The following is a 14,188-nucleotide window of genomic DNA, read 5'->3' as shown; positions in this document are numbered from 1 at the left end:
TCTGCGGGGTAGTCTTGGAAATTTTCATGAATGGAAGCGCTACGTTTCTTGATTTCACGAAAGGGAGCGGCGCTCCCATGCGCTCCGGTTCGATGCAGCACAGATTTCATTTTGATGCTAGTAATAAAATTATTAATAGGAGGTAATACCAAAAGTCTCGTTTTTATATATTGTAGATCACTTAAGGTACGTGAAATATTCAAGTGCACTCACTCGCACCTACCGGCTAGCACTGAAGCTTTTGAAGGCTTTGTCTCGGATTATCGATCGGTCAACCGAGCGAATAACATTGCCAGTTAAAATAAAGGGGCTGTGATCTTCCAAATCAAAATTGTGGCCTCTAATCAGGGTCACGCCTAGGAGTTCGACCGTCTGTCGGCCGCTCTTTAATTTGATCAGCATTTGTATAAATCAGCGCATGCGAGTAGTGCAAAAATCTTACCTTGTGATATATAGGTACAAATATTTTTGAAATTTTTTATCACAATAAAAATTAATCAAGACAACCAAAGCGTTTAGTTTTGAACAGGGCCAGACGACAAGAGAGACTGAACGTTTTCAAGGTCATTCATAAAAATATAGTGTTTTTACCCCCGATCCCACATCTAGGACATTGTTCTCTCGAAGACCAACCAATACTCGACATCCTTGAAGAAATACATCTGGCAGTCGTAAAGATAATAGAACTTAAAGATCTACATAGCTCTATGCGGACCTAAGCTATACCTGCTATCCCGCTATTTCCCCGAATTATAGTTCGGGTGTATACAAGTTGTAACTTGCAACATTAATTCACAAGTATACAACAAGACAACCTAAACGCATTTTAAAAAGTACGATGTCTTGCTTCGTATTTTTTGAGGAATATAATTTTTTCGACTCATTTCTTTCGGCCCCCTGTGTGCATTGCATATATTTGCACTGCCTGTAAAATCGGATGCCCTCCTTCTCCCTTTGATTTATTTATGTACTCCCCTTTAATTTGATATATTTGTAGGGGAGTACATGAATCACATATGTAAGTAACTTACCCCGCTTGTCCTCCGCCCGTTTTTATAGGGCCTTAAATGTATTAAAAATATTATTATATGTTATCTAAATTAAAATTCACAATTAACACAAAAATTCTGATTTTATCCATGTGAAATATATGAAATTTCAGATTTAATCAAAATATATGTATGTATGTATGCTAAGTAGGAAAAAAATTGAAGAAAAAAAACCACATAATTGATAATTTTTTTTCAAATAGTATCTAATAGGTGCAGGGGTGGATCAAGAAAATTGGCAGGGTGGGGGCCATACCTAATTTGTAATATACACACATTTTTTTCAATAATTTAACGTTTAATCAGATATAAAATTATTATTATAAGCTTATTTATTTGTAAAACATTATTTTAACTTAATTACTAAAACACAAAATGCATGATTTTGATCGTATTATCTATAAAAATGAATATCTGTCTGTCTGTCTGTGTGTCTCGAATAGGCTCCTTAACCACTGAACCGATTACAACGTAACTTTTAGGATTTGTTGTATGCGTGTCCGGGAAGATTACTGTAAAAAAAAAACGGGAACGGAAACGAGAATGAATGTCATTGCAACGCTATCATTTCAAATGTTTTCGCGTCGCAACCAACGTGTTCGCTGCGTGCGTTTTCCCGACAAATGGGATCAGGAATTGCATGCGCTATTGTGGCATTGCAACGCATGCCGGGTTCACCTAGTATGTACATAAGTATAATTTGTAGGTAATTCTCTAGGATAATCCTTTAGCCTCATGCCTAAAATTTTAATATAAAATACGTCAGTTTTTGATATTATTAATTTATTTATCGAATACGTATATATTTTATATTTTTTGAATTATAAAGAAATTTATATTTTTTAGACGATAAAAGTAATTGTCAATGTCATTTTATGGACCGCCAAGCTTACAGTAATATTATTAAAGACCTTGTTTTGAATTCTACGACTTGCGCGTGATATAAAATCTGTCATATAAAAATAATAAATTTTTCTTCTGTTATTGATCTGCCGGTATATTACAATGGAAGTTAGGAAATGCCTTCGTATATTTACGAAATGTTTACACGGTATTCAATAGAATAAAGAGTTAAAAAAAAGCTTGTAAATAAAAAGACATGGTCTCAAAATACAGAGCTATGGTCGAAAAGTGTGACGTCACGCGTTGTTAACGTCAGCGCTTTGACGTTTTGCTTTCCGTTCGGAATTATCAAGTTTTGGTACAATTTCCTCAACTTATTATTTATTTAAATTTATTTTAACTAACCATTTATCATACTGTATTTCGAGCTATTTACTCGAACAAGGTTGAAAAGAGACTGCTTTCACGATTTATAACTTGAAAATTAATACTCTTCTTTATTTTACAAACCACATACATATATAAAGGCAATGTAAATTCAATTGAAGTGTTCATTTTCAAGAAAATGTTTGTGTGATGTTTGAAGTAATACAATATGAATTCATCAAAACATTACTTATTTCAAATATGTAAATTTTTAGTTGCATTATTGTGACTTTCACAGGACGCGTGATTTGCAGTTTATGTATAATTATCTACCGTTGATAAGCGTTTTTTAAGTATCTGCATGCGAATGTATTACATATATGTGTATATATATATATATATATATATATATATATATATATATATATATATATATATATATATATATATATATATATATATATATATATATATATATATATATATATATATATATATATATATACAATAATCAAATGCGTATGTTTTTTAATGCTATTGCGTCATTATAAAGTTGAATCGTATTATTATTTTCGATCGATTACATTATTTAATAGTGTCATATATTTTTTTATAGATTCTACATGCCGTGAACAATTCCAGAAATGATGGAATGCGATTCCATCATTTGTTTTCCTTCAACGCAGGAACGGCGGAGTGGAAATACAAAAATGATTGAAGAAGAATTGACGCTGCTCAATTCATATACAAAATCGTTAGATAATGTTTTAAAAATTGAAAAGGTTCATAGTTTAATCTATGTTTCGTTTTTATATATCAATCTTTACTTTATTTTCAAATTCATTTTTTTTTTTGTGTTTCTTTAAGGAACTACAAACTTTGAGGAAAAAGTCTTGGTTGAAAATCAACAGTTTAAATGACAGATCTACGCTGAAAGAAAACGAGTTAAAGAACTTTCATTTAATGCAATTAAAACTGTCGACCAAAAACGATCGCAACCGAGAAGACTTTCACATTGTCTCAACTGGCCACAAACCATCAATCAACGACATCGAAATTAGTACTCAGTATCATAGATTTTTCGGACAGACTCGAGTACAATGCGATTTTGACAATCTGTCGAATCCTGCTATTGTACAAAAAAACACCACCGACAACATCGGAAACACTCATAGGAAATCAGAAGAAAACTTCTACAGCAAAAACTTGAGTAGTAACGCTGCGTTGTTGTCTCACGAGAAGTTGATGTACAAAGAAAATGGCATTCCTCGGAATAATAATTATTCATACCCGAAGAAAAAGCTAAAATTTATTGAAGCAACGAATATCAATGAATTTGATAGTTTGAAAATCGAATCAAAAATCGCTCCGGACATCAACGCCTGCGATCCTCACTCTTTAGTGCAACAGTTGAATGGGGTTTGTCACAATTTGGTGAGTATTCTGGTAATTAACTCACTATGGACCATATACACATACATACGCTGTGCTGTTAATCAAAATCTTTTAAAAAAACTTCATTCAAAATCCGTCAACATAGTATGTTGTTGCGTAGGGGTGGGTGGAGGATCCAAGTAAAAGGCCAACAGTCGTTTCACAGCATTTATTGGTGATTAAGGAGATACACACATTGGCAGTGCTCCGTCCAGAATGTCTTGATATCGCCTAAGTACCGCCTTATAACGGATCGGTCGCTCAGGGCATCTTCGACGTCCGGTTACTTCCCTATTGTTTAGGCATGTACCCGGATATGTATTCCCACGACACTCAGTCCCACGGTATCGGTCACTTCTGAGAAGGGACCAATAGCGGCCAATTCGGTGGCCATTGCTTAGCCTACTTGCACTTAGTCTGGAGATAATCTTTGAAACCAATTATAACGGTCACACAGTCTCTGGGATGCTACTCGGCCTAATCCGATTGCACTTACTCGGCGGTGTACGTAAAATTATGTATGTTTTTAAATTCTCCAAACTTTATACAAAAATTATTATTTAAAAGATATACATAGTTTCAAATTTACATTCATAAATGTCATAGCATATCTTTGTCCAAAATATCGATAAATAAATTAAAAAAAGATATACATATGTTTTTATGGTATAAAGCTTGACTTTTCGTTCTAAGGAATAATATTCAAAAAAGGATTTCGAACCTCCAGATATTGAAACATTTTTTTTCTCGCTTACCATACATATTTCTCAAATTGAATCTTTCATTCAAATGATTTAACATATAAAATATAAAATTTATTCATATTAAGTATAAATACAATGTGCTCACTGTACATGGAATATAATATTTTCATTTATATTCGTATATTTTTTATTTCACTGTACTGCTTTCTTTTTTTTTATATTTTATTCTGTATGTGTGTCAATTTAATAAAATAACACCATGATCTATAAGATAGATATCGTTTTTTACGTGAAAATATATTGAAATATATGTATGTTTAAATACAAATACAGCAATTAGCACAGTTTGAGATATACATTCAAATACAACTGTGACAAAGCTATATTCCAATTTTTAATTTAATTGATGTTTTAGGTTAGGTTTAGGAGTTATGTTTAATTTACAAACGTATTCGGAAAATTCGGGTGGTCCATAATGAGTCAATGATGTTGTATAAAGTTAAATTTTGATATAAAAATACTCATTTATTTCATGGTATTAATAGAAATGTTTCAATAGAAAATACTCAATATAATATGGTATTAACAGTGGGAAAAAATCCCAAGTGAAAATACGTAATTTTGACTTTTGATTTGAACTGGACGACTACTTAGAGAGATTTGAAAGCTGAAAAGTACTACAAATAAAAGATAAAATACCCGACTGTAGATTCCAATATTAATTTTGAACAGGAAATTAACAGATTTAGATGCATCGACCGAACAACACCAAGATATAGAAAAATCGCGCGATTTAAAAAGCACATATATCTCTGAATCTCGAGCCAATCAACACTTTTTATTACCAGATTCGTGTTCACTGGGCATAGATCTATAAGAAAAGTCATATCTCGTTTTTCGTGTCGAACAGTGTTATCAGTTGAATAGTCATGAGTTTCAAAGGACTGATATTGAAAAATTTATTTGTTTCTATGGATGGTTTTGGATGAACCTAAATATGTAAATCATTACCTTTTAGAGTTTGTCAGTTTTATCTCACGATAATTATTGAAACAGATTCGTACAAAAGCTTATTTCCGGTCACTTTCCTTACGTGTCATAATGCGGCCTGTCATGGTCCTCAAGTTTTCTCGACACCCCGCGTCTCGCAGTAGCTCGACTACAGCTTTCCCAAATGGCAGCCTTGACCTGGTCACTCCATCTTGTTGAGGATCGTCCTCTTCTTCTACTTCCCTCAATGCTTCCTGGTCTCACCTCGCGATTTGCCCAAACAACTGGAGGATATGCCTAAGATAAATAGATGATAGCCTATCGCCAACCTTCAACTTTTGCTGGATGAAGGCATTGATTCTAAGCATCCCAACACTACATCTCAATAGAGTCTATTGTTTGCCGTTTTAGAGCTTGTACCGTCCATGTTTCCACTCCATATATTAATACAGGGAAGACCAAAGCTTGGACTGGACGCATTTTCGTAGACATGGTGATGGTCTTTCCCCGGGCTTTCCAAATTTTGCACAGTTTCGACTTTGGGGTTTTCGTCATGCCAATCCGCCTTTTTATTTCGGTTTCATACCCTCCGTCATCAAGATAAATAACTTCAACTACAACTACAACTTCAAGACCAGATAGAGCACCCGTCCTCACCATGACGATCCACCATCATAATCTTTGTTTTTCCTATGTTCATCTAAAGTCCAAGTATTCTTAGTGTTATTATAAACAAAATAAGTACTGTCAAAAATCAGAATTCATTTACATTTTTTCCACTCCGAAAGGCAAATGAGAAACCCTTGAAATAAAAACTTTTTCAAAGCAACTTGTATGACAAATAGTACAATGATGTTCATTAATAAAATGGTGGCCGCTGACTCATATTTGTATCATGTAAGTTGTAGAATGCATATTGGCCACTGATACATACATGATTCACGACTGTGCGAATATATTTTTCGCGCAGAATATATTTTTCAGTCCACTGATATATTTTTGTATACAAAATTGTATCATCGGCCACAAACGATTGACGAAAACGTGATACAAGAATATATCAGTGAACTGAAACAGTTTGGGCAGTCGTGAATCATATATGTATCAGCTGCTAGTAAGCGTTGTGTACCCAACATGACACAGATATGAGTCAGCGGTCACCATAGTGTTAAAACATAATCAAGAATCGATTTCAAGTACAAATTGACATCACTAAACTTCATCTATTGATTCTTCGTATATAGATAAAATAATAATTGAAATATATTTTACATTTCAGATTGATCAACATTCGCGTGATGAGGAATTGCTTTCGAAGTACATAAATATGATACTGAACATAAAAGAAAAAGCTGTTATAAATTCGGCAAAGCATGAATTGCTCCGTTTGAAAATCAAAGGCAGCAATGCGTTCGAGCAGTTATCTTCTTTGAAGAAGAAACAGAGAGGAATTTTGATAAAATTGCAACAGGAGTATAACGAGATCAAGCTGATGAAAAACTTTCAAAAGAAACTCTTCAACGAGAGAAAGAAAGCTCTGCTCCGACAGTTACGGTACTTCAAAACGGTGCTCGGCGTTAACTCTTCAAGCATCAATTTGAGAAGTACCCTGGTTTCACCGGACGATACTAAAAAAAAGTTACCTTTAAAATGCTACGACATCACTATCGGCGATAAAATCCCGGACACACCGTGCAACGATCGAAATCTTTTATGCAATCATAAAAAAACGTTAAACGACCTGCTTCTATTGCATTTCGATTTGCAATTGAACACGACCGCCTTAAATCTGATAAATCGGAAACATTCGAATTCAGAAATAGTCGGCATTTTGAAAGAGCTATCACAGAAATCAATCTTAGACCAGCGACGAGACGACCCTGCCAAAATTCCCATCAACGAAAAACCAATATTACAACCAGACGACAAATTAGACTGTTCGATGAAACTCGTCACGTCCACTATTATAAACGAGCGGATTATTGAAATCACCGATGATGATCCAATTCCAAAACCACTAATAGATGAAGAATTTATTAAAAATACAGAAAAATTACCATTTACAATGCAATATTCAAACATACAGCCTAGTTTGACTCCAGTAAACAATTCAACAGCGATTTCTGACCATTCCGACGGCGATAAAGTGCTGTTTTCAATCTTCGGAAAGACTTATTCGTTCATTACAAACGCTATCAATGCGAAGCACATAAAACGCACTGTAAAATTATCGCCTCTAGTTGGTGTAAATCAACTCTGCCGACGAAATCCGTCACCATTTGGCGACAGACTGTGTAAAAGCCTCTTTTTTCACAGTACGCCCAATCGTCGAGAATCCGTCTTCAGCAACGGAATCGTAGCCTTGCTTAATAAATTTCACATAATGTTAGAGTTCACTTTTGACACTAAGCATTATGTAGTCTGTTGTAACGTTCAAAACCAATCAAATTCATCAGGCGTAAATAATATTCCTTCAAATACTATCGGAAGGTTCATCGAAGACGTGAAACGCACCTGCTTCGGCGACAATGCCTCGGCACGCATAAAGTTAAAATACAACAACGTGACCGTTAATATGGACGAGTATCTCAGAAACGTTCACTTCAAATGCTTGATCTCCGAGAATGTTCCGTCATCGACGTCGAATTTGGTATTCTTAACCAATGTCAATGATCTTCAGTCAAATACAACGGCATCCTTAAGAGACTGTAGAGAATTCTTCAATTCAAATCGAATCAAATCGGGAGCAATCCATATTCAAGTCACGGAAACGAAACTTCAAAAGTTGGTTCCGAGTAAACTGCTAGTCAATGATCTCTCGAGCGTTTTGCAAATGAGTGCAAACAAGATGGACGATAATGAACTTGATCAACATTTATATGGTAAGCAATCAATCTTCAACAAAAATATTATGATATATGTATTAAAATATTATGATAATTGTTGCTACATATGTACAAATATATATTATGTAAAGGTCAAATCTCGTTTTTGTGTTTCAGATAAGATTTTACCGTCTGTGTCTTTACCACCGATAGCGCCTAAATCTATCAGTCAATTAGAAGAGGCTGAAGAATTGAGGAAGAAGCAGCTGGCCATTGAGATGGAGGTGAATAATATTGCTCGTCTTTGATGGATTTAAATCTTTATTTCTGATTCTTATTTCATATTCTTTGAATACAATGTTGACATTTGTAGTTTTAAATCATCATCATAATTCGTGTGTTTAACCCTTTGCGGCTACGACGCTTTTCAAAATCCTAGCGAGAAATGCTAACATTTGTAAAGTTTTTTAAAGAAAAAAAATGTTTTATTTATTAACATATGTATTTAACCATACTTTACTTTTGTGCATTATATTTGAAACAATACATTTTTGAAACGGGTATTTGGTGGCTCTCTCTCTCTCTCTCTCTCTTTCGTGGTTGTAACTGCGAGCGTGCGAGTGAGATGCACTAGGGGTGACAGTTTATGATTTTGGTATCGTAAACATTTGGTGTGCATTTAATTGCACGATGGCTCGTGACCTCTATAATAGAAAACGATTTTCTATTGTTTTTGTTATTATTGTATATTATTATAGATACAAAATAGTGGAATTATGAAACTACCCGAATGCATAGAAAAAGTTTGCTTTGATATAAATACATACCTATACATGTATGTATATGTAATAATAATAAATTAGTACAAAATTTTTCATATCAATGATGCACTGGCTCACAAGTAAGTATTCAAATACGACCATTGTGGCGTAACAACGATCTTTGTTAGCCATTCTCGCCGTTTTTATACGCAACGATATATCGTTGTTTAGCATTCAATGGGTTAAGTTATGGTTTTAGTTTGTGCCTCTTCATTTTTATTAGAAAAAAATTATAATTTTATTTATCAAAATATCTTTTGTAAATCCTATAAATCAATTTTGCTCATTGTTGCATATATCTTTCCAGATTAAAGCATTATTAGAGCAGCAGACGTCTCAACTTCCATATTTCATAGTCCGGGAGATTCCGGACAAGCCGCCGCCACCGTACATACCCCCCGAAGATAAGGCCAACGGCGAATGCAATGGAGATCATTTCTCAGAGAGTAAAACCATCTCTAAAGTTGTGAAAATGTGTTACGAAAACATTTGGGAGTCGTTTGCATCCCGATCATACTCGAATCTCTGCGACACAAGCGAAACCTTCAAAAATTGTTGCGATACGTTCAAGGAATCACATTCGCTCAACCCTAGTAAACAGTTTCTCGTTGACTTGTGCAATGAGCTGTTCAGTCACAAGTATAAGAATGCGAACAAACGGTCCTATCCTTGGGAGTATCAGAAGCGACTGCAGCAGACGAGGAACGACGTGTGCTCGTCGGTCGAGACTGCGACGATGCAATGCCTAGGCTTTGGCAGTCGGCCATTCAAAGACAACATTTTCATCAACTGTGCTCACAAGTTGCAAGATCACGTCGACGAGCTTCTGATACGCGAGCTACAAGACGAAGAACCTGAATGGATTAATATCGAGGAGTACGAAATGAACATAAAGAACTCGGTCGCCGAGTCGATTCTAAACGATCTGATAATGAATACGATCCAGGAGTATGTTGTGCGTGGCCTGAATAATGAACATTGAAGGTTTCGATTAGATTACCTCACTGTTCCTGTTTAATTTAAGTGTAACGAGAAGATAAATCCAAAGCATAATATCCATCTTATTTGACTTATGTTTTAAATATGTACATGAAATGAATTATAAGCAATTAAATACTATTACGTATGTTTATGCATAAAGACTTTAAATTTACATTCATTTGTAAATTGGAAAATAAAAATATACATATTTCTTATGTTGTATTTTATTTATATAATCTAATATAAAATTTCGAAAGAGACGTTCGTAGAATCCGCGACGCTCAATTAAATAAAAAAACATGAATATTCAAATAAATATAAATAAAATAAAACTATTCAAATAAATTTCATCAAATTTTTATTATTAGATTAGCCATGATTAAGCGATTTACATTACAAATACCGAGCGAAGCCGGGTAAAAACACTAGTATATAATATATTGGAATTTTTTATTCATACGTATGATGATTGAAGGGGACTTATTAAGATTACCGAAGATAAATTTCAAATTATCTTACTTGATATGAGCTTACTTATATATAGACATGTCTGGACTTACATGTCTTACTAACATTAAACCAAATATTTACGATAGTTAAATCCTTTGCTCTTGATTATACAAACATCAAATGATGTCAGTATAAATCAAAAGTGAAGTTGAAGGATATTAAGTAAAGTACACCAAAATGGTCGAATTGGTCCCATTTCGCAGAATGGTGACTTAAACTCAACCATGTTGTACAGCCCCTACAAATATATCAAATTTAAGTGGAGTACATAGATAAATCAAAGAGGAAGGCCAGGACACCCAGGCCTTACAATATTAGGGGCTTCAATTTTGATCACGGAGATGACGGTTCGGTGATTATTCCGCAAAATGCAATCTCGCACAGGTCACTAAAATCTCGATGACGGAAGATCTGGCACCCAAAACTTCCATCAATCAAAATTCACCCATGCGAAATATTGTCTTAACGAGAACTTAAGTGTCACATGTTCCGACTACTGTGTCGTTATTCACAGTAGGGGTGTCAGATGTTTCGACTACTGTGTCGGTATTCACAGTAGGGGTGTCAGATTTTCCGACTACTGTGTCGGTATTCACAGTAGGGGTGTCAGATGTTCCAACTACTGTGTCGGTATTCACAGTAGGGGTGTCAGATGTTTCGACTACTGTGTCGGTATTCACAGTAGGGGTGTCAGATGTTCCTACTACTGTGTCGGTATTCACAGTAGGGGTACAATATGTTGTTGCATTGGTCGTATCCATTTCTACAACCTCTTGAGTGGATTCGGTGGCTGTAACATTCACAGTAGGGGTGTCAGATGTTCCAACTACTGTGTCGGTATTCACAGTAGGGGTACAAGATGTTCCGACTACTGTGTCGGTATTCACAGTAGGGGTGTCAGATGTTTCGACTACTGTGTCGGTATTCACAGTAGGGGTGTCAGATGTTCCGACTACTTTGTCGGTATTCACAGTAGGGGTGTCAGATGTTCCAACTACTGTGTCGGTATTCACAGTAGGGGTACAAGATGTTCCAACTACTGTGTCGGTATTCACAGTAGGGGTGCCAGATGTTCCTACTACTGTGTCGGTATTCACAGTAGGGGTGTCAGATGTTCCAACTACTGTGTCGGTATTCACAGTAGGGGTACAAGATGTTCCAACTACTGTGTCGGTATTCACAATAGGGGTGCCAGATGTTCCTACTACTGTGTCGGTATTCACAGTAGGGGTGCCAGATGTTCCTACTACTGTGTCGGTATTCACAGTAGGGGTGCTAGATGTTCCAACTACTGTGTCGGTATTCACAGTAGGGGTGCCATATGTTCCAACTACTGTGTCGGTATTCACAGTAGGGGTACAATATGTTGTTGCATTGGTCGTATCCATTTCTACAACCTCTTGAGTGGATTCGGTGGCTGTAACATTCAATTATCAGACAGGTTACCATGACAAAAGTAAACTAATATTACATTTCTTAAATTGTGTCTGTATGGAGTTTCTTGCTATATTAACCTTTCCACCGCGTACGACTACTATACATGTCCTAGCGAACATGCCCTCAGCGCGTGAGACACGCATAGATGTCTTGGAAGTTCCAACCTGTATAAGAGCCGTCTATTGTGTTAAAATTTTATAACTTAGTTGAAAATATTACTAAATGTATACTTTACCAAATTCAATAGATGGCAGCAGTCAAAAAAATTCAATATAGGTTAAAATAATTTATAAAATATTACAACCTATATTTATAGTCGAAAACGCGATAGCAAAATCCGCAAAAAAGCAACCGCGTACAGGGCATGTTCGCTAAATTTGGTGACGCGGGCAAATGGTTAATAAACTTACACGGAAGTACTCCAGAGTTGTGACTTTGCCCAACTTTGCGTCTTAGAATATTTTTATAACTGTTTTGTTCAAGTAACTCTTCAACTTCTCCGCCTAAAATCTTCACATGTTTCTCCTCCAACATGAGCACTCCTCGTCGGCAATCAACCGGTCCTGAAATCAAACAGGTCATCGATCAAACAGGTCATATACGATCATCCATTTAATATTGAAACAAACTACAATAACGTACCTCTAATTTGAATTTTAATTCCCGGCAGTAGGTCGGTATTAAAATACCTTACAGGTTTGAATTCAATACCGCTTATTTCTTGTTCGCCATCAGTCAATATAACCTTAAACATACTATATAAAACAATACGTTAGTACATGAAAAAAATATAAAGTAAAAAACAAATTATGAAAAGTATAACCGTTGCGGTGATGGTTCCCATTTCTTAGTGTCGACTTTGGCCAATTTTTGCAACTGCTGGTGTGACGGAGTACCTACACAAGTTAAACAAATATATATATATATATATATATAGGGCGTTCTAATGGGTGCGTGTTACAATTAAACCTCGTGTGTGTTAATACCGATGTCCATGATATAGTTCATTTGTAGTGCGTACGTTCCGTCGATTGTAATCTTAACTTGCTTGTTCAGATTCGGTGGTAAACATCCCGGAGATATTTCCCGCAGGTCGGCGAGCAACCACTGACCTTTCACCAGTGTGTTGAGTTCTTCGATCTCGATTTTTTTATTTTTCATTTTGTCGCAGAAGTAGTCGACGCAACTGTGGATAGGTATGAAAACATGAATCGCGAATAATTGATTATTATATTGTAAACGTATGATGGCATACTCTTTCAGCCAATCTTCGGTGACCTCCATGCCTAATGTCTTCAGGTGAGACCTGGCCGCCGAAATGAAATCCATTTGATTAGATTTTATTGAAACGCAACGAAAGCACTGCTTGACAATTGAGAACTGTCATTCAACTCCCATTGGCAGCGTTACACTAGAGAATCCACCCCGGATTTGTTGGAGCTAGCAAATACAGCGTGTTCCAATCTTTGGCGAGCCAAACACCCCTCCATAACTCCCGCAGTACCCATCGGATTGCCTTGGGGGGGATGTCGTCGATATTTCAGAGAGCGTGTCGCATTTGCTCGGCTTATTACTTTATTAAATTATCTTTCTATTTATTACTTAATAGTGTTTTTACCCGGCTTCGCTCGGTATACTATATATAAAAACGGACTGTCGCTAAATATGTATATATATTTGTATATTTGTATATGACGGACGATCAACTAAAAAAATTTTTAAAAAAATAAAAATATTTTAAGCCAACCCTTCTGTTATTCGTATACCCGTTGGATTGTATTTAATATTTTTAGTGTTTAATATATTGTATTTAATATATGTACATACATATGTACAGTGGCGGACTGGCCATACAAGCGAACATGCCCGATGGCATGTGGGCCCCACTATCTGTTAGAAAATATGGGCCATCAGTAAAATTAAATAACTTTTTAACTATTTCACGTGTGTAAAAATTTATAGGATATTGCACTTTGGGACCTAAAGTTTGGATATTTAAACAAAACAAATTTCTTACGATATACAAAAACAGCTAATACCTGCTTTAACAGCCCAAGGATCGGTTAACTTTTTTTATTAGGCTCAAAAGTGAGTTTCAACAATTGCGTGGGCCCTTTTGCCGGGCCCACGCAATTGTCCAACGTCAATATTGTGTATATACCAATACCCATGTAACAACTACCTACTGAAATAAAAAAAGGTAATAAACAAATTTCCGTGAATAATAT

The 14,188-nt window shown here is 35.5% G+C and overlaps 2 protein-coding genes across 2 annotated transcripts; one reads left to right on the top strand and one right to left on the bottom strand.

Annotated features, from left to right (window-relative positions):
- The first annotated feature begins 2,161 nt into the window (after window positions 1-2,161).
- LOC143922233 (uncharacterized) lies at window positions 2,162-10,228 on the top strand. The gene is made up of 6 exons (XM_077445450.1): window positions 2,162-2,250; window positions 2,875-3,040; window positions 3,126-3,692; window positions 6,666-8,268; window positions 8,389-8,495; window positions 9,340-10,228. The coding sequence occupies exons 2-6, from the start codon at window positions 2,903-2,905 to the stop codon at window positions 10,012-10,014; spliced, it is 3,090 nt and encodes a 1,029-aa protein (XP_077301576.1). The 5' UTR covers window positions 2,162-2,250; window positions 2,875-2,902; the 3' UTR covers window positions 10,015-10,228.
- A 15-nt stretch (window positions 10,229-10,243) lies between these two features.
- LOC143922232 (uncharacterized) lies at window positions 10,244-13,555 on the bottom strand. Its single transcript, XM_077445449.1, has 6 exons — window positions 13,216-13,555; window positions 12,947-13,146; window positions 12,784-12,856; window positions 12,603-12,715; window positions 12,371-12,523; window positions 10,244-11,940 (listed from the first exon to the last, which is right to left on the bottom strand). Exons 1-6 carry the CDS (start codon window positions 13,287-13,289, stop codon window positions 10,997-10,999), a joined length of 1,557 nt encoding a protein of 518 aa, XP_077301575.1. The 5' UTR covers window positions 13,290-13,555; the 3' UTR covers window positions 10,244-10,996.
- Between the last annotated feature and the right edge of the window lie 633 nt (window positions 13,556-14,188).

The sequence above is a fragment of the Arctopsyche grandis genome, chromosome 2 (assembly GCF_051622035.1).
Source record: "Arctopsyche grandis isolate Sample6627 chromosome 2, ASM5162203v2, whole genome shotgun sequence".
NCBI lineage: Eukaryota > Metazoa > Arthropoda > Insecta > Trichoptera > Hydropsychidae > Arctopsyche > Arctopsyche grandis.
Note: the sequence above shows the minus strand (reverse complement) of the source record. Positions and strands in the feature narration are given on the sequence as shown.